Below are 22,077 nucleotides of genomic sequence, written 5' to 3' on the forward strand. Positions count from 1 at the left end.
AAAAGGCCTTTGACAAAATTCAACAGCCCTTCATGCTAAAAACTCTCAATAAACTAGGTACTGATGGGACATATCTCAAAATAGTAAGAGCTATTTATGACAAAACCACAGCCAATATCATACTGAATGGCAAAAACTGGACGCATTCCCTTTGAAAACTGGCACAAGACAGGGATGCCCTCTCTCACCACTCCTATTTAACATAGTGTTGGAAGTTCTGGCCAGGGCAATCAGGCAGGAGAAAGAAATAAAGGGTATCCAATTAGGAAAAGAGGAAGTCAAATTGTCCCTGTTTGCAGATGACATGATTGTACATTTAGAAAACCCCATCGTCTCAGCCCAAAATCTCCTTAAGCTGATAAACAACTTCAGCAAAGTCTCAGGATACAAAATCAATGTGCAAAAATCACAAGCATTCCTATACACCAATAACAGACAAACAGAGAGCCAAATCATGAGTGAAATCCCATTCACAATTGCTTCAAAGAGAATAAAATACCTAGGAATCCAACTCACAAGGGATGTGAAGGACCTCTTCAAGGAGAACTACAAACCACCGCTCAACGAAATAAAAGAGGATACAAACAAGTGGAAGAACATTCCATGCTCATGGGTAGGAAGAATCAATATCGTGAAAATGGCCATACTGCCCAAGGTAATTTATAGATTCAATGCCATCCCCATCAAGCTACCAATGACTTTCTTCACAGAATTGGAAAAAACTACTTTAAAGTTCATATGGAACCAAAAAAGAGCCTGCATTGCCAAGACAATCCTAAGCCAAAAGAACAAAGCTGGAGGCATCATGCTACCTGACTTCAAACTATACTTCAAGGCTACAGTAACCAAAACAGCATGGTACTGGTACCAAAACAGAGACAGAGAACAATGGAACAGAACAGAGGCCTCAGAAATAATACCACACATCTACAACCATCTGATCTTTGATAAACCTGACAAAAACAAGAAATGGGGAAAGAATTCCCTATTTAATAAACGGTGCTGGGAAAACTGGCTAGCCATATGTAGAAAGCTGAAACTGGATCCCTTCCTTACACCTTATACAAAAATTAATTCAAGATGGATTAGAGACTTAAATATTAGACCTAAAACCATAAAAACCCTAGAAGAAAACCTAGGCAATATCATTCAGGACATAGGCATGGGCAACGACTTCATGACTAAAACACCAAAAGCAATGTCAACAAAAGCCAAAATTGACAAATGGGATCTAATTAAACTAAAGAGCTTCTGCACAGCTAAAGAAACTACCATCAGAGTGAACAGGCAACCTACAGAATGGGAGAAAATTTTCACCGTCTACCCATCTGACAAAGGGCTAATATCCAGAATCTACAAAGAACTTAAACAAATCTACAAGAAAAAAATCAAACAACCCCATCAAAAAGTGGGCAAAGGATATCAACAGACACTTCTCAAAAGAAGACATTCATGCAGCCATCAGACACATGAAAAAATGCTCATCATCACTGGCCATCAGAGACATGCAAATCAAAACCACAATGAGATACCATCTCACACCAGTTAGAATGGAGATCATTAAAAAGTCAGGAAACAACAGGTGCTGGAGAGGATGTGAAGAAATAGGAACACTTTTACACTGTTGGTGGGACTGTAAACTAGTTCAACCATGTGGAAGACAGTGTGGCGATTCCTCAAGGATCTAGAACTAGAAATAGCGTTTGACCCAGCAATCCCATTACTGTGTATATACCCAAAGGATTATAAATCATGCTGCTATAAAGACACATGCACATGTATGTTTACTGTGGCACTATTCACAATAGCAAAGACTTGGAACCAACCCAAATGTCCAACGATGATAGACTGGATTAAGAAAATGTGGCACATATACACCATGGAATACTATGCAGCCATAAAAAAGGATGAGTTCATGTCCTTTGTAGGGACATGGATGAAGCTGTTTCTGAGGAAACTATGGCAAGGACAGAAAACCAAACACCACATGTTCTCCCTCATAGGTGGGAATTGAACAATGAGAACACCTGGACACAGGGTGGGGAACATCACACACCGGGGCCTGTTGTGGGGTGGGGATAGCGGGGAGGGGTAGCATTAGGAGATATACCTAATGTAAATGACGAGTTAATGGGTTCAGCACACCAACATGGCACATGTATATATATGTAACAAACCTGCACGTTGTGCATATGTACCCTAAAACTTAAATTAAAAAAATAAATAAAAACAATTAAAAAAATGTAAACCATCTAAGAAAAAAAGAAAGTGTGTAGCACTTCCCCCTTCACTGTCTCCTGCTGCCATGTGAAGACGTGCTTGCTTCCCCTTCATGTTCCAGTATGATTGTAAGTTTCCTTGGGCCTTTCCAGCTATGTGTCCTGTACAGTCTGTGGAACTGTGAGTTGATCAAAGCTCTTTTCTTCATAAATTACCCAGTCTCAGGCAGTTCTGTATAGCGGTGTAAGAATGGACTAATACAATATGCATATCTTATATGTCTAGAAATAGAAAAAACCCTCAACTTTCATTAAAATATTAGTTTTACTTGTATTGATTTAAAGCTAAAAATTTCACTCTAAGGTTGGAAAAAATATACTGTGGAACACATATCAAACTCAAAATTTCACTAACGACAAAAATAATTATGAATGAAAGATATCAGATGACCTATTTCATCTGGTTTTCCATCACCAAGCTCATAAAGTTTTCTGAAGCAGAAATAAACAAAGATATTGGATCTTAAAATAAACTCAATTCTTTGCAAAATAAAAGGTCAATGAGAAAGATTCTGAATATCAGACATGCAGATTTCTACCAAGATTTTGTGTATATAGGATTGAAGAGTTACCTTTAGTTCTTCTATGGACTGATAGTCATTGTTCTTGATCTTTTCTTTCATGGTACTAAAATCCATTGGGTGTTTAATGATCATGGAGTAGCCAGGAGCAATAAAATCAGTCACAGGAAATGAAAAGAAAGCACTTGGATCTTTTCTGTGAAGATATGCAAAAGACAACGTTATATTTTATTCTATTACAAACAAATCTATTGGTCTAGGAGCAGAAGTCAGACGAAACCCTTCAGATACAGAAACAATTTGTAATATGTTAACGTATTTTTAACTGAAAACTGAAGAAATGATTTTAAAGTCTATTAACTATTTAATAACAAGGAAGTTTTACATACTAGCTGTACCCTCAGGATGGAGATTTCTTTCTTTTAAAATACACAGCCTCATTAATTAACAGCTACACTTAAACAGGAAAAAATGAAGCAAAATAAACAACCTCAACTAACTGACCAATGTTTTAACCTTTGGGAGATTAGCACTGCATATTTTTAATCAACCAAAGGGGAAAAGGCCGAAATAGTAACTATGAACATACATCTACAATCCTCCATATTAATTTCTAATAGGCTTGCGTTTCTGGTCCATGTATGTCTATTTTCTCCATAAATGGATATAACTTCTATCATGTATATGTGGGGGATGCTAAAAAAACTGACATTAAAAAGGTCCTCTTAAATACCTCCGTATGTGTGCCAAGACAGGACTGGACCAAAAAAACCCCAAAATCAGAAACTCGAATTTGAAAACTAGTGCTTTTCATCACAGATTCACAACACTGGCTGTTCACTAGAATCACACAGGAGCTTTAAAAAAATTCCAATGTGGGGAAGAAACGGGAGGAAGACTCAGCCTAGACTCACTGTTATCAGAAGCTCTTGGGGAAGAAGGGTAGGGTCCAGGCAGTGATATTTCCACAGATGAGTATTGGCATTGGGATTTGAGTATTTGGCATTTGTATTTCCAGTATTGTCAGGTTGAGAATGAGTGCTTTATATGATTAAATCATTATGCTAATTTTTTTTTTTCCCTCTGGAAATCTGGCACACCAAAAGTTTTCTTACTCCACAGAATAACAGTAAAAATATGGTTTAAAAAATAACAACTTCTTTAAAAACATATTTACCATGTTGCTAGTCCCAGTGGTAGGCACTTGACATATTTTATATCGAATCCTCACAAAAGCCATCAAAGTGGTGGTATCCTCCACCACCGGAGGATACTGAGGCTCAGTAAGATTGAAATTATCTATCCTGAGTCATGAATTAAATAAAAGAGTTGAAATCTGATTCAGGTCTATGTGAATCTGCCTTTGTTTTCCACAGCAGGATGCCTAAGCAGTGAGATTAAAAAATGACAACAAGCAAAAATACCCAGTCAGGACCCATACATCAAAATGTGCGCTGTCCACAGGAGTTACCATAATGGCAGCATTCACCTCTGGGTGGCCTCCTGCAGCTACCCTTTGGAGGAAATTATCTAACTCCTAGGTCAGTCATTTTAATACAGAGTCCCATCTAGTTTTGACCAAAAATGCTATTATCAAACTTGATCAACTAGATTTTTTTTTTTTTTTAAAACCAGGCTTAGCTCCTGGTTAAGGATGAAGAATCATCCAACCATTAAAACTAATCAAAACAGTGTGGCTCTGGGTTCTAATTCCCAATGTCTTTAGACTAAGAAATACTTTCTGAAGTGTTTTCTCATTAAGACTTTGTTTCTAATTGACATATAATAATCGCACATATTTAGAGGGTACAGTGTGACGTTTCGACACATATATACTAACATACATATATACAAGGATACTTCGGTATCACTGTGTAATAATCAAATCAGGGTAATTAGCATATTTATCAACCCAGACACTTGTTATTTCTTTGGAATAAGAACATTCAAAATCCTTTCTTTTAGCTATTCTGATGTATATAATAAATGGCTGTGGACTGCTGTCACCTTACTGTGCAATAGAACACCAGAGCTTATTCCTCCCATCTAACTGTAATTCTGTACCTGGTGACCAACCTCTACCTTTCCCTTGCCTCTGGTAACCACTGTTCTACTCTCTACTTCTATGAAATCAACTTTTTAAGATCCCACATGAGTGAGATGATGTCATATTTGTGCCCTCATCATATTTTCTGTCTTCACATCAGATGGGTAATGTGCTGATGTTGTAGCAAAGTTTGAGGGCGGTATATCTCACAAAGGAACATGAAAACCCAATCATTACACTTATGAACTACAAAAGGAGCGTGCAGCATTTGTTCTTCTGTGTTTGGCTTATTTCATTTAACATGATGTCCTCTAGGTTCATCCAGGTTGTTACAAATGATAGTATTTCATTCTTTTTAATGGTGGAATAATATTCCATTGGTGTATACATACCACATTTTAAAAAATGCATTCATCCTTTGATGGGCACTTAGACTGATTCCATCTTGGCTACTATGAATAGCACTGCAATTAACATGAGAGTACAGGTATCTCCTGGACATAATGATTTCATTACTTTTGGATATATACCCAGTAGCTGAATTGCTGGATCATATGGTAGTTCTATTTTTAATTTTTTGAGGAACCTCCATACTGTTGTCCATAATGGCTATACTAATTTACATTTCCACCAACAGTATATACAATTTCCCTTTCTCTACCACATTCTTGCCAGCTTTTTTTTTTTTTTGTCTTTTGATAACAGGCATTCTAATTGGGGTGAGGTGATTTTGACTTGCATTTCTCTGATTATTAGTGATGGTGAGCATTTTTTCATATACCTGTTGGCCATTTGAATGTCTTCTTTTAATTAAGTCATTTCTTTTAAGATGACATCATTAACCTACATTCTGGCCTTATGTTGCAAGAAAAACTCTAAGGCAGCCATGACACTTTACAGTCACACCTTGTAAATTGCAAAGGAATACCCAATACCTATACTCCTTTCGGACAAGTAGTGAAGTAATGAATGAGTTATTTAAATATAAAGACTAGAGATGTAATTTTTCTCAAACACCAAAAAAGAAGAGAGACCAGTAAGTTCTTTTTTTTTTTTTTAGAAAAGATCTCATTCTGTTGCCCAGGCTGAAGTGCAATGGCGCTATCACAGCTCACTGTTGCCTCAACCTCTTGGGCTCAAGTGATCCTTCCACCTCAGTCTCTGGAGCAGCTAGGACTACAGGTGCGTGCAACCACACCAGGATAATTTTTATTTTTTTGTAGAGATGGGGTCTCACTATGTTGCCCAGGCTGGTCTTAAACTCCTGGCCTCAATTGATCCTCCCACCTCAGCCTCCCAAAGTGTTGGGATTACAGGTGTGAGCTACTATACTCGGCTAACTTCTGATCTTAACTGCAAACCTGAACAGGCATTGAATACAGATTACATTAGAGAAAAATTATTTACAATGTGTTCTGGGTTGACTTAAGTTCAATACAATGAAAGAAAGTCCACTGTAAAAATGTATGATCTACAACCATAAACCCTTTGCAAATAATGGAAATATCTTTGAGCTGAAAATTTAAACTCTGAGTAAAGAGAGATATCAAAATAAATATATTTTATTTATTTATTTATTTATTTTTTGAGACAGAGTCTTGCTCTGTCGCCCAGGCTGGAGTGCAGTGGCATGATCTCGGCTCACTGCAAGCTCCACCTCCTGGGTTCACGCCATTCTCCTGCCTCAGCCTCCCAAGTAGCTGGGACTACAGGCGCCCACCACGACGCCTGCCAAATTTTTTTTTTTTTTTTAAGTACAGATGGGGTTTCACCATGTTAGCCAGGATGGTCCCAATCTCCTGATCTCGTGATCTGCCCCCCTCGGCCTCCCAAAGTGCTGGGACTACAGGCGCGAGCCGCTGCGCCTGGCCCAAAATAAATATTTTAATAAAGATTGAGTTATTCTTTTCCCTTTTAAGAACTCAACAGTGGCTTAATCTAGGCACTGAAATTTTTAGAACCAATTTCTGCATTTAAAAGAAGGCCATAATTCCTATTTATGATGTTTTATTTTTTCTCCCATACTTAATAACTGCTAAACATTCATGGCATGATAAGCATTGTGCAAATACACAGAAGGTATTTCCATCTATTAGCAAAGTGGAAATATCTGTATTGTTTATTCATGGCTTAAAGTTTTAACATCAGAAATTACTTTAGAGACAGAAATTTGTCATTAAAAGTATTATGTAACACCCTTCAAGTTGCCAGGGAAACAAACCAAATAAAGAATATCTAAAAGTTAGCCTCTTGGAGTACTTCGGCTGCCAGGCAAAATATTTATCATTCACTTTAATATCAAGTATGTTTGGAGTTAGGCACAAATGTGGTTTGGATCCTACACATCTACCATTTTAATTTCTATGTTACAAAAATATTGGAAAAACATTTACCTCTGCAATTGTCTCATCAGTTGATTCAAAGCTTCTTGAAGGGGTGTCTGTTCTACTTCTAAAGCAAAGAAGAATGGAAAAGAGTGTTTTAAAAAGGAGTATTCTAGACAGTATTATTTACTAGATCATTTTCTACAACCATTATTAAATATCTCATAAATTCCATTTATCTTGAAAATATATTGAAGTTTGAGAGTATCAATCCAAAGTTGAAGCTAATTTAAAGCTCTTATGCAGTTTGAGAGAAAAAACTTAAAAATTCAATTACAAAGCTCCAACTTAGAAGCTAAAATCCCACTATTTTCCTGAGCTATAATAATTTCAGCCTCCTCATTCAGGATAGTTAATTCAGAGTTACTCCAACCTTCTTGTTTGGCTAAAGAGCTTGTGAGAGGCTTCTCAGGGGGCAAGTCTAATCTCACAGGGGCGTGACACTGGAGGTCTTTTTCTGCCTCATTCTCCACCCGGTCTCGATCTCGCTTCTTTTTATCCTCCTAAATGGAACAAAGGGAGATAATTTAGAAATATTTCAGAACCAATATCTTTAAATACATAAATCATTTTAAGGGGTAAAAAGACATCACTGCAAAGAAAATATTCTTAATAACGAGCTCAATGTACTTTACTGCCATCTACTGGAAAAGGAGAGAATAATATGTTCACAAAGGAAAAAAAAAAGGGGGTCTCTATGCCAGAAATAACCAGTTAGAAAAACAATACTATCCAAAAAAGCAACATAGTGTATATAGAAATAAATCTAATAAAAGATACCCAAAACCTTTTGGGAAAAACTGTGAAACATTACTGAAGGTCACAGAAGGCCTGAATAAAGGAGATATACTATGTTCATGAATGCAGAGTCAATCCTCTCTCAAGTTATCAATACATTCGATGTAATGCCAATCGAAATTTAAAAACAAAAATTTCCATGGAATTCAACAAGCCAATTGCATTAATTTACCTTGAAGAGTGAATGAATAAGAACACAACAGTTTTGAAAAAGGTCAGAGTAAGATGATACGTCTTACCAGATATTAAGTTATTTGTATAATGTGATAATAAGACAATGTGGGTCTGACACACAGACAAATAAGCCAACAGAAGAGATCAGAGCCCAGAAACAGACCCATGTACAAAGAATAATCTTAGTATATCACAGAGGTGACATTATAAGTCAATGACAAAAGGGTGGTACTGAGACAACTGTTACCTGAAAAGAGAAAATAGAATTTGAGCTCTACTTCATGCCATACACAAAAGTGAATTCCAGATAAAGACTTAAATGTACAAAGCAAAGCTTCAGAACTTCAGATAAAAGTAAAGCATCTTTAAGACCCAAGAGTAGAAAAAGACTTTCTTAAACAAGATATAAAAAGAATAAATTTTAAAGGAAAAACTTGATAAATTTGATATTAAGTTGATAAATTTTGGTACCTCAACAAAATCCATGAGTCAAGTTAAAAATCTAACAACAGACTGAGATAAAGTACTTGAAACAGAACTTATAAAACATTAAGAAAGATTCCATAAAGAGCATCTATAAATCTATGCAAAAAGGCAAAAAATCCAAAAAGGAAATAGATAAGCGATACTACAGGTAACTCTCAGAATAAGAAATGTGAAATGCTGAGAACATGAGAACTAGCTCAAGCTCCCTAGAACTTGGGTAATTATAGATTTAAAAACTAGAAGGCATTTCACCTCTCTTTGGCAACATTTAAAATGTCTGAAATGTCAAGTTTTGATAAAAATGTAGAGAAATGGGATTTCCATACCTTGCAATTGGGTGAATAGGAACAATCTTAGCAGAGCAATTAGCAATATCTAGCAAAGCCAGCAAAGCCTTTATCCTACTTCTCAACTGCTACTCTCTGTGCATATACCAGAAAAATTTCCTGTCATACGGTCTACATGGAGACTTGTACGAGATTACTGCAGCATTGTTTAAAATAGTAAAAAACAGGAATTATCCAATGTCTATTAAAAGGAAAATGGTTAATAAATTATGTCATATTTACATAACAGGTAAAATAAATGAGCTACAATTATATTGTATCAACATAGATAACACTCAGAAACAACGTCTGGAGAAAAAGTTGCAGAACAATTACTGTTACAAGCTAAGTATGAAAATGTGTAAGCATACACTGCTTACAGATGTATGCAGAACTTGTAATTATAAAAACATGCATGTGATATACACCAAATTCAGTACAGTGGTTCTATTAGAAGGAAAGACAGAAATGGGACTCTGAAAGGGTATAAGGGATCTCTGTCTGCCCTCTTCTTTCCTTAGGGGGAAAAAAAAAATATATATATATGTGTATATACACGTGTATATACACATACAGGTGTATATATGTGTATATACACATACAGGTGTGTATATACGTGTGTATATACACACACACATATATGGCTAAATGTTGAGATCTGCTAAAGCTGGATGATTGGTATCAAGATGGTAGTTTTATTATTCTCTGTACTCTGCATTTTTAAAATTTAAATTTTGAAGTAAAATTGTCCAACAATGCCCATTTTATGCTCATCAAAATCAAGATTCTCAACAGGATCTTATGGACTCAAAAAGCTATTTTCTTGGCCTATGGCCTATTTTTTATTTCTAGTATCTAGAGCAGTGGTTCTCAAAGCATGGTCGCCAGACTGGCAGCATCAGGATTATTTAGGATTTTGCAAGAAACAAACATTCTGAGGTCCCCTTGTGGTTCGCAAGCTTTAGTGTGCATTAGAATCACCTGAAGGTCTCATTAAAAACACAGACGGCTGGGCCTTATCCCTAGAATTACTGATCTGCAGGTATGGGGTAGAGACTGAGAATTTGTACTTTCTAACAAGTTTCCAGGCCATGTGGGTGTTGCCGGTACAGGGACCACACTTTGAGAATCACTGATCTAGAGCTTTGCACTCTATTTTCAGAATCCGAAGCACCTAATACAGACTATATGGTTGTTTTAAAAGTTCCAGAGAGCAGTTATAAACTGAACTCATGCTTGATCCCAGCTACCACTGTTAGTTGATTAATGTATTTTTACCACCTCACCACATATTCTGTTGCAATAATTCTTAACTTTGGAAAATTTTAAATCCTTCGTCCAGAAATACTGGTATGGATCTTGGTAGGCTGGCAAGTTTAGAAGATCCATTCTATGGAATAACAGACACAGAGACACAGATTCCTTCCTATTAAATGTGACCTGTGAAGAAAGGACAGCTTGAGAGGCAGTATGCATTCTCCTAGGCAGAAAAAACTCATCCAGTGCCAGTGCCAAGAGTCTATAACTGGGGCCAGCAAACTTTTTGGTAAATGATCAAACTGGGCCAAGTGCAATGGCTCGTGCCTGTAATCCCAGAGCTTTGGGAGGCTGAGGCAGGTGTACCACTTGAGGCCAGGAGTTTGAGACCAGCCTGGCCAACAAAGTGAAACTCCATCTCTACTAAAAATACAAAAATCAGCTGCGGGTGGTGGTGCACGCCTGTAATCCCAGCTACTTGGGAGGCTGACGCAGGAGAATCGCTTGAACCCGTAGGTGGAGGTTGCAGTGAGCCGAGAACGCATCACTGCACTCCAGCCTGGGCGACAGAACAAGACTCTGTCTCAAAAACAAAACAAATCAAAACAAAACAAAAACCAAAAATGGCCAAACTGTAAATATTTAGGCTTTGTGGCCCATAAGGTCTGTCACAACTACTAAACTCTGCTTTTGTATTACAGTATGTTGTAGTATGAAAACCACCACAGATAAAATGTAAATGAATTAATTTGGTTGTGTTTCAATAAAAATTTATTTACAAAAACTGTTGGCCAGCTTGCTAACCTATGCTCTAAGAGTCCAGCTTCATCCTTAAAACACTCTGCTGGCTGGACGTGGTGGCTCACCCCTGTCATCCCAGAACTTTGGGAGGCCGAGGCGGGTGGATCACTTGAGCTCAGGAGTTCGAGGCCAGCCTAGGCAACATAGCGAAATCCCGTCTCTACAAAAAATACAAAAATTAGCCAGGAGTTTTGGCGTGCACCTGTAGTCCCAGCTACTTGGAGGCTGAGGTAGGAGGATGGCTTGAGCCCCAGGAGGTGCAGGTTGCGGTAAGTCGAGATTGCACCACTGCACTCTAGCCTGGGCAACAGAGCCAGATCCTGTCTCAAAAAAAAAAGAACAAAAAGAATAAAGTAAAAAACCACTCTGTGACCTTAGGCAATTCATTTACTCTCATCAGACCTCTTTACCACATGCAAGATGGAGATTTAACTGTTATTATTTATCTTACAATCTTACAGAGTTGATGAGATGGTCACTCATGAACTAGCCAAGTGGAAAAAGTACCAAAGGAGGGTATAATGTTTCTGAACCACCCCTACCTAGTATCTTTACCTAGTTATCCTGGTCTACTGTAACCACTTTATCATTCAGTAAAGCAAAAAGTCTTTGGGGCTAGGGAGTCCGAAAGAAAAAAAGAATATAAAAACATATGCTTGGAAACTACCCTAAACTGAATAGAGATATTGTAGCATGTTATTTCCAGACTGAGAATCAGGAGATCTAACTTCTAGTTCACCAGCATATGACTTTTAACAAGTTACCCCACTGTTTTAGTCTCAGTTTCCCATCTGTACAACACAAGGCTTTGATCTCTACAGGTCTCTCTCCACCTAAAATTCTGATTCCAACCTTTACATTTTCTTTTTCATAATTCAGAATATGTTGCAGAATCCTGTTGTGAATGTCATTTATTAAATGAATATAGTTACATAAAACCATAAGTTAACACAGTTCTGGTTAACAGTAAATTCTGTTAATTACACAGAAAAAACTAAGCAAAAATATTAGTGCCATTTAACTTTAGGTAGTTAAGGAAGAAGAGTTTACAGTTAGTTTATAAAGTGGTTTAAATTCTGGCCTCGTCACTAGTAGGTGACAAAGCTATGATATGTATAAACTATGTAATTAGCTATGGCGTCATGGATAAACTATATAATTTTTTGGAGTCTAATTTTCTAATAGACACAACAATACATACCTCACAGGACTACTTTAAGGATTAAATGTGATAGTTTATGTGAAGTTTTAGCACATTACTTAGCACATGATGGACACTCATTCATTCAATAAATAAAAGAGGCTTTACTGTGTGGCTATTTAGTGAAAGAGAAAATATATACAGCCCTACTCTTACGGAGCTCAGAGTGAAACCGCAGAGATGTTCATTAAATAACTCATTCAAAAAAACAAACAGGTTTATAACAGCAGATATGTGCATTAAATAACTCATTTAAAAAAATAAACATGTTTACAACTAACTGATTACAACCAGCTAGATTTCTTTGTTCCTTCCCCATTCCCACTGCTTCACTTGACTAGTCTTAAAAACAACAACAAAACAGATTTCAAGGACAGAATAACTTCTGGGTGAAAATAATTTAGACTGGAAAAGTGTGGGAAAGTTTCCATGAGGAAGTAACATCTGAGCTGAGATCTGAAGGAGAAAGAATCTAGCTAGGTTGGGGGTGGAGGTGGGTGTGTGGGAACAGCATTCCAGGCAGAGGAAGTATCTTGTGTGCATGAAGATCTGAGGTAGGAGAAAGGAAGAGGGGCTATTTCCACTAACTACAAACACACTTACTTTCTTCTGACTAGATTCTAATTTGCCCACAACTTGATAGCAAGTTATTTTATTAATCTGTGAGTAATGCTTCTAAAGCAAATCTTTGCTCAGATTATTAGGATTTAACACTCACCGAACCACATTATTCACTCAACAAATGACATTTGCCTGTTCTACTGGAGCTCCCTCTGGACAGGGGTCCTTGTCTTATTCAGCTCCATATCTGCAAGCTCAGCAATGCCTAACACATAATACTTGCTAAGTATTTGCAGAAGTAATTAATCATAGGAGACTGCATGTAATGGGAACACAAAAGCATGCAAATTAACAGCTAAAGTCCTTAGTAATAAGTACTGTCCTTCAGGTTGGTTACTTTCGGAGGATATATACACATACATATATTCAAGTGATGCTCCAATAAGCAAAACAATGTAGAGTTCCCTTTTAACAGCTGATTTTAGAATCCAATGAAAAATGTTTCATTACCTGGCAGCTGCACATCATTTTTGGCCCTAGGCTGAAAACAGCATTTGCTACACACGTTAGCCGTTACCTCTACGATGCTTTCCCCTGGTTGCCCATGGCAGAATGACGCATACCTTTCCCTGGACTCCTGGAACAAGTTAGTCAAACCTCCCTTACGATTTATCAGGCTGTGAGGTTTATTTATACTTTCATGTCTGATTCCTGAGTCCAACTTTGAGCTCCTGTAGGATTTTATTTATTTATTTACCTATCTTAATCACTGGAGCCTAGTACAGTCTGGCCAGATAACGGGTATCAGGTAAACATTTGTTGAATAAAGAAACAGATAAACAGCCTTCTATCAGAGGAGCAATGCTACTCATAGGCCCCTTTTCTGAGTTCTTCCTTCCTTGGAAAGGTCTTTTGGGGTTGAGACGACTACCTCAGGAGGGACACACACAGACCAATGCTGAGAAAGGGGGAGGGTTTTCTGCCAAGCCAGATAAGCCACAGCAGCCCAGAGATCCCAGGTGTGACAGATGGCACAAGTCAATGAACTGTGTTTTGCCAGAATTCTCACTTTGCTTAATACGATTAGTCACTGCTCCTCTCTAGTTAAAAGCTACCTCCTACTCTGTGGCTCAGTTAAATCAGCAATACGAGATACTAACAGCACCTACCTCACAGAATTATTTCTAAGGATCAAAATAGTAAATATACACAAAGAATTTAGAATAGTGTCTGGCAGACAGTAAACACTCGAATGTTAGTTATGAGTCTGCCTCCATTGTTGGACTTAGTATAGATAGTGCTTTAATAAAATAGGTATTTACTGAATTTACTGTAATTTTCATTAAAGTTTTACTTAATTTTAGCTTTATATATAATAACATCCTATATGTGTTAATGCTTTTGAGTAAAAAATTTTTTTTAATGACTACTATCTTTCTCATTGTGTTCTGATAACATCCCCTAAGCAATGTGACTGGCCTAACTTCTTTCAGCAACTAAACCAGAAGTTGACCTACAAAGCTGTTAAGACATCATTTGGGTTAGGACTGTGTTCTTCAGAACAGCAAGTGAGTTTCAATAAAGGAATTGAGACCACTCGTCTGAGCTATTTCAATAAAAAGCTTTCTATGCAGGTCTCCTTACAGTTTCCACTCTCTCCATTCAATATTTGTTAGATACTGTTACCAGATTTATGTTACTAACACTCAGCTTTTATCATTCTTCCACTCAAAGTTTTTGACTTCCCACTGACTACACACTGAAGCTCAAACTCCTTATTCTGCCATCTCAGCTGCCTTTCAGATCTTACCCTCCCCTCCCCTCCATGCATTCTGTGTTTAAAAAGAGAACTACTTTATGTCCCCTATACACATTTCCTTCTTGCCCATTTTTGAGCTAATCCTCTAACAACAGCTCCATAATCCTCTGGTGTGTGGGCTTCCTGACCTCCACGTCTCTACGCAGTGGCCTATCATTCTATTCAGGGATCATCATCTAAAGTCAGCACATAAATAAAAATTGGGTTGTCAGATCACCTTGGAAAATACCTGAAGTAGCCCATTAAGTACAATACTCACGACTTACAATCTTAGAATACTTCCACTGAACTACCATAAAAAGAGCCATTTCTCTCAGGGCATATAGTTGACCCCATGTTAACTGAACATATAGTGTTACATCACTGTATTTTGATTTCTCAAGCCCAACTCAAATGCTGCTTCCTGAGAAAAGTCTTCTGTGCTTTCCCCCAGCTCCATGTACTCTCAGGAGCCTCAGAACTAGAACCCTGCCTCTGTTAGGGCACTGACTTTATTTCCCCATGTGCCGTGGGCAGAGGTTGGTGCCTACTTTAACAACTTTTTTAGATTAAAGACCTCTTAAGGGCAGAATTTGAGTTATTCCGGCACTAACTGTGAGACCTTGGTAAAGTTACTTAACCTCCCTGAGCCTCAATTTTCTCATTAATAAAAGAGGAGATAGTATGATCCAGTAATTCTATTTGTGGGTGTGTATCCAAAAGAAGTGAAAGTAGGAGTCTTGAAGAGAACTTTGTACAATTCATGTTCCTCGCAGCATTATTCATAACAGCCAAAAGGTGGAAGCAAACCACATGTCCACTGACTGATGAATAAATAAAATGTGGTATATCCATACAATGGAGTAGCATTTAGCCTTAGAAGGGAAGGACATTCCAACACGTGCTACAACAGATGAACCTTGAGGACATTGTGCTAAATGATATAGGACGGCTACAAAAAGACAAATACTATATCATTCCACTTATAAAAGCAGTCAAATTCATAGAGACAAAGTGGAATGGTGGTCGCCAAGGTCTGAGGAGAGGGAGAAAGGAAAAGGGGGAGTTGTTAATGGATACGAAAAAGTTCTGGAAAATAGTTGCACAAAAATGTAAATACACTTAACACTACTGAACTGCACACTTAAAAATAATTAAAATGGTAAATTTTATGCTATGTGTATTGTACCACAATCCAACAAAATAGAGAGAGAACACCAGTCTCACAGGATTACAGTAGGGAGTATAGTAGGATGATGTACATAAGCGCTCAGCACAGAACCTAGGATGTACTATATGCCTGATAAGTAGCAGTTGTTATTTGTAAAATCTTATGTGTAGTTTTTTTGTGTTATAATCATAATGGGTGTGTATATGTGATTTTAGAAATACTTCTGTAATTTTTATAAATCATTTTATCAAGTTAACAGCCACACAGAATTTTACCTATTGAATCTTAGTTTTACTTAACTATCCTCTTGTGTATGTATGACTAGATCAGATGGCATGAGAATTTTTTATGGCTGTTATTTTATTTTTTACATAACATGGGAAAATATAAGACTGAACATTTAGGAAAGGAAAACTAATGTTTTAAGAGTCATGCCAGCAGGCAAATTTTTGCCAACTGCTCAGCATCAGAATGTTTAAGGAATAAGAAAATTCATCACTTTCATAGGGGTGGTGTCTGGTGGAAACCAAAGCACGTTGTACCCCTAATGCTTTGGTTGGCATTGAATACCACTGCTGTACAGGGAGAAATACTGCTGATCCCACCCGTTGGGGCATTTTAAACTAATATAGTTAGAGCCTTCCTACTCAAAACAAGAAAATCACTTAACTAAGGCACTTTTGAAAAATTGTAAGGCTTTATGTTTTGTGTGTGTGTGTGTGTGTGCACGCGTGCTTCCCCCTAACTTTATCTTATTTTCCTAAGTAACAGATTCCTAATTTTTAGCAAGGTACATTACCCCCATTCACTCCCCCCAACTAAAATGCCAGACATGGTAGCTCACACTTGTAATCCTAGCACTCTTGGGAGGCTGAGGCAAAAGGATCACCTGACCCCAGACGTTTGGGACCAACCTGGACAACATAGCAAGACCCCATCTTTACAAAAAAATGTTTTTGAAAAAATTAGCTGGATGTGGTGATACATGCCTGTAGTCCCAGCTACTCGGGAGGCTGAGGTGAGAGGATCACTTAAGTCCAGGAGTCTGAAGCTGCAGTGAGCCATGATTGCACCACTGCATTCTGCCCTGGGCGACAACGCGGGATCCTATCTCAAAAAGGAAAAAAAAAAAGACAACATTTTCCAGTCTCCCTAGAAGCTAAGGTGACTATGTGATTAGGTTCTGGTTAGTAAAACATAAGCAGAAGTTATGTATGCCTTTCAGAAAAACGTTTTGAAAGGAAAAGGACATCCTTTGTCCTCCATCCAGCTGCATGGAACTGAGAGAAGAGTCGCCAGTCCCTCAGAATCATACATACTCTAGCCCTTCTTTCTCCCAAGAAGAGATCACAGCAACTACTATTCCTAAAACTCCCTGGACATCCAGAACACAGCTCACAGAGGCATCTCTAAGGTCTCCCTCCCTACATAACACTAGCAAAAAGAATCTCTCCCTGCTTCCCTGGTCTAGCCTGGAAAAAAAGAATGACCCAAAAAACAGTCCCTACAGAACCAGTGACACCCCAGAGGATCTGAAGTCTCTAGCCCTGAATGTGAAATAGAAACCATCCCCCACCTGTCCTACTCTGAGAGGTGTGTCCAGAAGAGACTGTGGATATGAACCCATTTTATGTTGCAATGACATCAAAATACAATGGGACTAATGATCATTAGAGCCGCAGTCAAGAAAGGACAGAGTGGCTGGAACACAGGGGGGAGAACACTTTAAAGAACCTATCCTGAAGATATTCTTACACGAGTGTACAAAGACGTGTGTACAATGAGGCTCACTGCAGTATAACATGTAAGATTTAAAAGTAATAATCATAAGTATGGTATATCCATATAACTAAATACTAAGTAATCAATATAAAGAATAAGATAACGAATAAAACAAGAAATGAAGAACATTAATGTATCAATGGGATTATGGTGGTAACTGCCAGAACAAAAACCAGAGTGGTTCAAAGTGGTTACCTCAACTTTTGTTAAACAAGAGGATGGCTGGAACAAAGAGCACATAAGAGACAAAGGTGGATGAGCCACGTCAACACACTTGGGAGACGGAAGGCAAATGGGGTGATTTGCAGAACAGAGAAAGCAAGATACTCCTGTATGCAGAGAGGTGGACACCTTTGAAAAAAGCCTAAATCCCCGAACCCTGGCAAAGCTCAGAACTGGGAGACACAGGGAACCTGAGTCTCCAAATCTCGAGACGAGCCAAAAGTGAGGAGAAATGCCAGACTCAGAAAACTGGGTGGTAAGACCTTCAGCCCCTGCCCCATAGTTGGCTCCAGAAACACGGATAAAACTGGCAAAATCCATCTCCTAGGAGAGGAGGATTTTTCTCTGGAGAAACTAAAAATCCCAGAGAAAATATCTGTAAGGTACAGACATTGGGGCATTCTTCACCAAAATGACCAAGTCCCTGTTAGTCACTCTACAATAAAGTCCATCAAGTGACAAACTCTGTCTAGGTACAAAGCATTTAATCAGCTTTGTACAAACTGCAAAAGCTCAACAGACAACTAAAGGATGCTTTCAACAGAAAACAGACACAGACAAATAAATGGAAGAATTTGGGGGAGAGAGAGACAGGGCAGGGAGCAAAAGAAAACTTAGGAGAAAAAACAGGAAAAAACTTCGATTAATATCCTCAGAGAAAGAAAAGAATATACTGCATCTAAAACCAAGAACAGGGTGCTAATTCAAAAAGGACAATTAGAGAACAAGAAAAAATTCTTGGAAATTCAACGTATAAGATCTGAAATAAATCCAGAAAAGTCAGAAATTTTAGGGATGTTCCTTGAAGGAAGAACCCTCCCCCGCCCCACACACACCCAGAAAAAATATGAGAAAAACATAAGAAAATTAGAGGATCAGTTCAGGAGTCTAATATCTAAAGGGCAGGAGTTCCAGAAATCAAGAAAAGAAAAAATGGAGGGAAAGAAATGAACACAGGAATACTTCAAGCACACAGCTCTGAACTGAAGGCACAAGTATTCATTGTGAAATGTCAGAACACTGAAGATAAGGAGGAAGATCCTAAAAATTTCAAGTTAGCAAATACTGGTCATATGCAAAGGACTAAGAATCAGAATGGCAACAGACTTCTCAACAGCAAATTTAGAAGCCAGAAAACAACAAAGCAATGCCTTCAAAAGTCTGAAAGAAAATAATTTTTAATCTAAACAAGTCAAACCATCAACCTGTATGAGGGCAGAATACAGATTTTCAAACATGTTAAAACTTATAAAATCTACCCCCTGTGTACGCTTTCTTAGGACGTTCCTAGAGTTAACAGTCCACCAGAACAAGGGAATGAATCAAGAAAGAGGAAGGCATGAGATCCAGGAAGCAGGCGAAGGAGAGTCCCAGGAGGCCTTGACAGCAACTAATTCAGCCTCCAGGAGACAGAGAGCTGTAAGATAAATGTCTCCAGAGAGAAAAAAAAAATGAAGTAAAGAACTCAAATGAGTTTCATAAATCTTAGAGTTTGGGAAGAATTATTAAGCAATAACCAAACAAATGAAAGCAATGATCTAACTAGTTAAGATCAGATCTATATTTGCATACTATACTTGTCTACAATCACTTTAATATTGATTTAACCAATAATTGTGATGTACCTATACCTTGAGCAAGGGAAACTGAATTCTCATCTTCCATAACATGATGTCGGTAGAAGATATAAACTGCTAAATCAGTAAACAGCAATATAAACCTGTATTTTGAAATAGAAATAAGTAGGCAAGGAAAAATACCTAAAAAGTGTCCAGAGTGGAGCAGCAGCCTGCTTTGTGTCAAAAAGCTGTGTAGTACTCTTGACTTTTAAAAACCATCTTCACGAATTACTTTACTACTATTAATTAAAAAAAACAACTGGTTACCTCTGAAGAGGGAGTCTATGTGAAGGACTGGGGTGAGGAAAACTTTTTTCATTTTGTGTACTTTTGTACCACATGAACTACTTTTAAAAAATCAAATGCATATATGGGTTTTATAATTTAAGGAAGAAAACAAAACATTACTCCTACCTAGCCAAAGCTAATAAAAACTGGGACAAAAGGGAAGGAATAGACTTAAGAAATCCCCAAAATAAGTTCTCTAAGACTTGGTGACTTAGCAATGTGTTCAATCACATGGAAGAGAAAGCTCCTGTTGTATATATAAACATAAGAACAATTATATAACTAACCTATGAAAATTTACCTTCACAATAATTGATCTAATAAGTCGTTCAGTGGCAGGTTAAATTTGGAAAGTTAATAACAGTAATAACAATGTTAGTATTATTAGAGACAGAGTCTCGTATTTATTGCCCAGGCTGGAGTGCAGTGGTGTGATCATACCTCACTGTACCTCAAACTCCTGGGCTCAAGGGATCCTCCCACCTCAGCCTCCTGAATAGCTGGGACACAGGTGCACACCACCAGGCTCTGGAAATTTTTGTAGTTTATTTTGCAGAGGCAGGGCCTTGCTATGTTGCCCAGGCTGGTCTCGAACTTCCAGCCTCAAGCAATCCTCCCACCTCGGCATTCCAAAGTGTTGGGATTACAAGTGTGGGCTACTGGGCCCAGCCATTAATTATTATTTTGCCCAGATTTCAAACCAAGATGGTAGCTACTCATTCTTTTCTGTTAAATGCAAATGGTTAAGAATATCTCCATTACAGGTTTCTGACCAAATTTTCTCAACAGACTACAACACTGTTTTAAAAGATTTAAAGTTGCTCATTACAGATTTGGCATTATAATATTTATTTCAGAACAAAATTTAAACCCCAGTAGATCCCACTCACTTCTGAAATGACTATTTTTGACAATCCTCGAACACTGAGGCTTTCTTGAGCATGACTTTTTATCCTGCCTAGATGGAAAAAGCATTCTTTGAAGCAGCTCCTCAAAATTTGGACTTAGCTGCTTCCCCACCTGATGTGCGAGTACAATTGCCTAAGAGTATAATTCAAAAACGATTTGCTGAAACTCATAGATGATTCATGTCTCTATTCTGTCCTGCTCCTCCTCAAACGAGCCAGATCTTAGAGGCGTTTGTTTTCCCCAGATACAAAGAAAACAAAATGAGGTTGGCAGCTGGAGGAGGCGGTGCCGTCCGCAAAGCCAAAGCAACGCAACCACTTGTACCTTAACTCTTCTCCGTTTTCTCCCCTTTTCTTCCCCTGGAATCTGCTTCTCTCCTTTCTTTCTCTTTTTCCGCTTTCTGTCCTTGTGTTTGTCATGATCGTTTTTGTCTTCGAAGAGGCTGGAGTCGTGCCCCGAGCTGCCCGTGGAGAGTTCGGTGACTTCGTTCCCTCCTACTTTGAGGACCAGCTTCAAGGGCTTCTCTACATACTCTTAAAAAAAGAAAAGAAAAGAGGAAAGCGCGTCGATCAAAGTCGGGGCTCTCCAGGGAGTGCTAAGGATGCAGAGCGCGAAGGCGCAGCAAGGCCGAGGCGGCTTTGGGCGCTCCGCGAAGCACCTGTTGAATGACGGACCCCGGCCTGGGGGTGCGGCGCCGCACGCCCCGAACGCTACCAGGCCTCCCGGGCCCGCCTCACGTCTCCCCACCAGAGACTCACCGGACCAGGGGGACCCGGGTTCGAATGCCGCCGCCGCACGGCGGGGCAGCGCGGCCTCGGGCAGGACGCGCCCCCTTCGCGGGCCTGGGCCTACCGTGGGAGGGAAGGGCCCCAGGCCGCCCCGGAGCCATTGGGAAAGAGCGGAAGCCCGGCAGAGCCGCCGAGGGCCCGCCGCCCGCACCCCGGCCCACTCCTCACCCTCGTAGAGGTGTTTGTCCGACTTGTGCTTCTTGTGCTTCTTGCCCATGTCCGACCGGGCCCCGGTGCCCGCCCCCCGCGCCAGGCCCAGGCCGTGCGGCGCCGCTTCCGGTCCGGGCCAGGCGAGCGGAGGGCGGGAGCGGGGCCCGCGAGACCCCGCGCCGCGAGGCACGGGGGCGGCGCGCGCCGGGCGGCGCGATGCCCCTCTCGAGAAGACGGCGCGCGAGACCCGGCCGGAGCCCGAGAGCTGCGGCGGGGAGGCGAGCGGCCGGCGCAGAGGCGGGAAAGAAGGCCCGCCGCGCGCACAGGGTGTCGGCGGCTGCGAGTGGCGGCCCCTGGCGACCGGAGGTGGCGCTGCAGCTCGCGGGCCGGGGGCGGAGTCGGGGCCGGGGCCGGGGCCGGGGCGGGGCCGGGGCGGGATCCACCGCTCAGACTCTTGTCTTTCTTCCTTCCTCCCTCTCCCCTGAATTTGTCTGTCTTGTTTCTGTCTCTGTGTG

General features: G+C 39.5%; 1 protein-coding gene and 1 non-coding gene across 17 annotated transcripts in view; both read right to left on the reverse strand.

The window, feature by feature from the left end:
- The window catches only part of BRD7 (bromodomain containing 7), a 54,374-nt gene extending 32,499 nt beyond the window's left edge, over positions 1–21,875 (reverse strand). For 15 of the 16 annotated variants that reach the window (XR_010137765.1, XR_010137766.1, XR_010137764.1 and 12 more), the window contains exons 1-5: positions 21,581–21,856; positions 20,949–21,157; positions 7,605–7,734; positions 7,241–7,298; positions 2,852–2,996 (exon numbers count right to left, since the gene is read on the reverse strand). Coding sequence is in view for 12 of the 16 variants with exons in the window: in XM_063717298.1 (XP_063573368.1) it covers positions 2,852–2,996; positions 7,241–7,298; positions 7,605–7,734; positions 20,949–21,157; positions 21,581–21,629 (591 nt within the window). In the remaining 4 variants the exon portion in view is untranslated. Of the gene's footprint in view, positions 1–2,851; positions 2,997–7,240; positions 7,299–7,604; positions 7,735–20,948; positions 21,158–21,580 lie in introns of all 16 variants that reach the window. The other variant, XM_024233134.3, reaches the window with a different exon arrangement.
- LOC112129488 (small nucleolar RNA U13) lies at positions 5,002–5,105 on the reverse strand. Its single transcript, XR_002911884.1, has one exon. It is a non-coding gene; the product is annotated as a small nucleolar RNA U13 (small nucleolar RNA).
- Positions 21,876–22,077: the final 202 nt, after the last annotated feature.

Source organism: Pongo abelii, chromosome 18 (assembly GCF_028885655.2).
Source record: "Pongo abelii isolate AG06213 chromosome 18, NHGRI_mPonAbe1-v2.0_pri, whole genome shotgun sequence".
NCBI classification, from domain to species: domain Eukaryota; kingdom Metazoa; phylum Chordata; class Mammalia; order Primates; family Hominidae; genus Pongo; species Pongo abelii.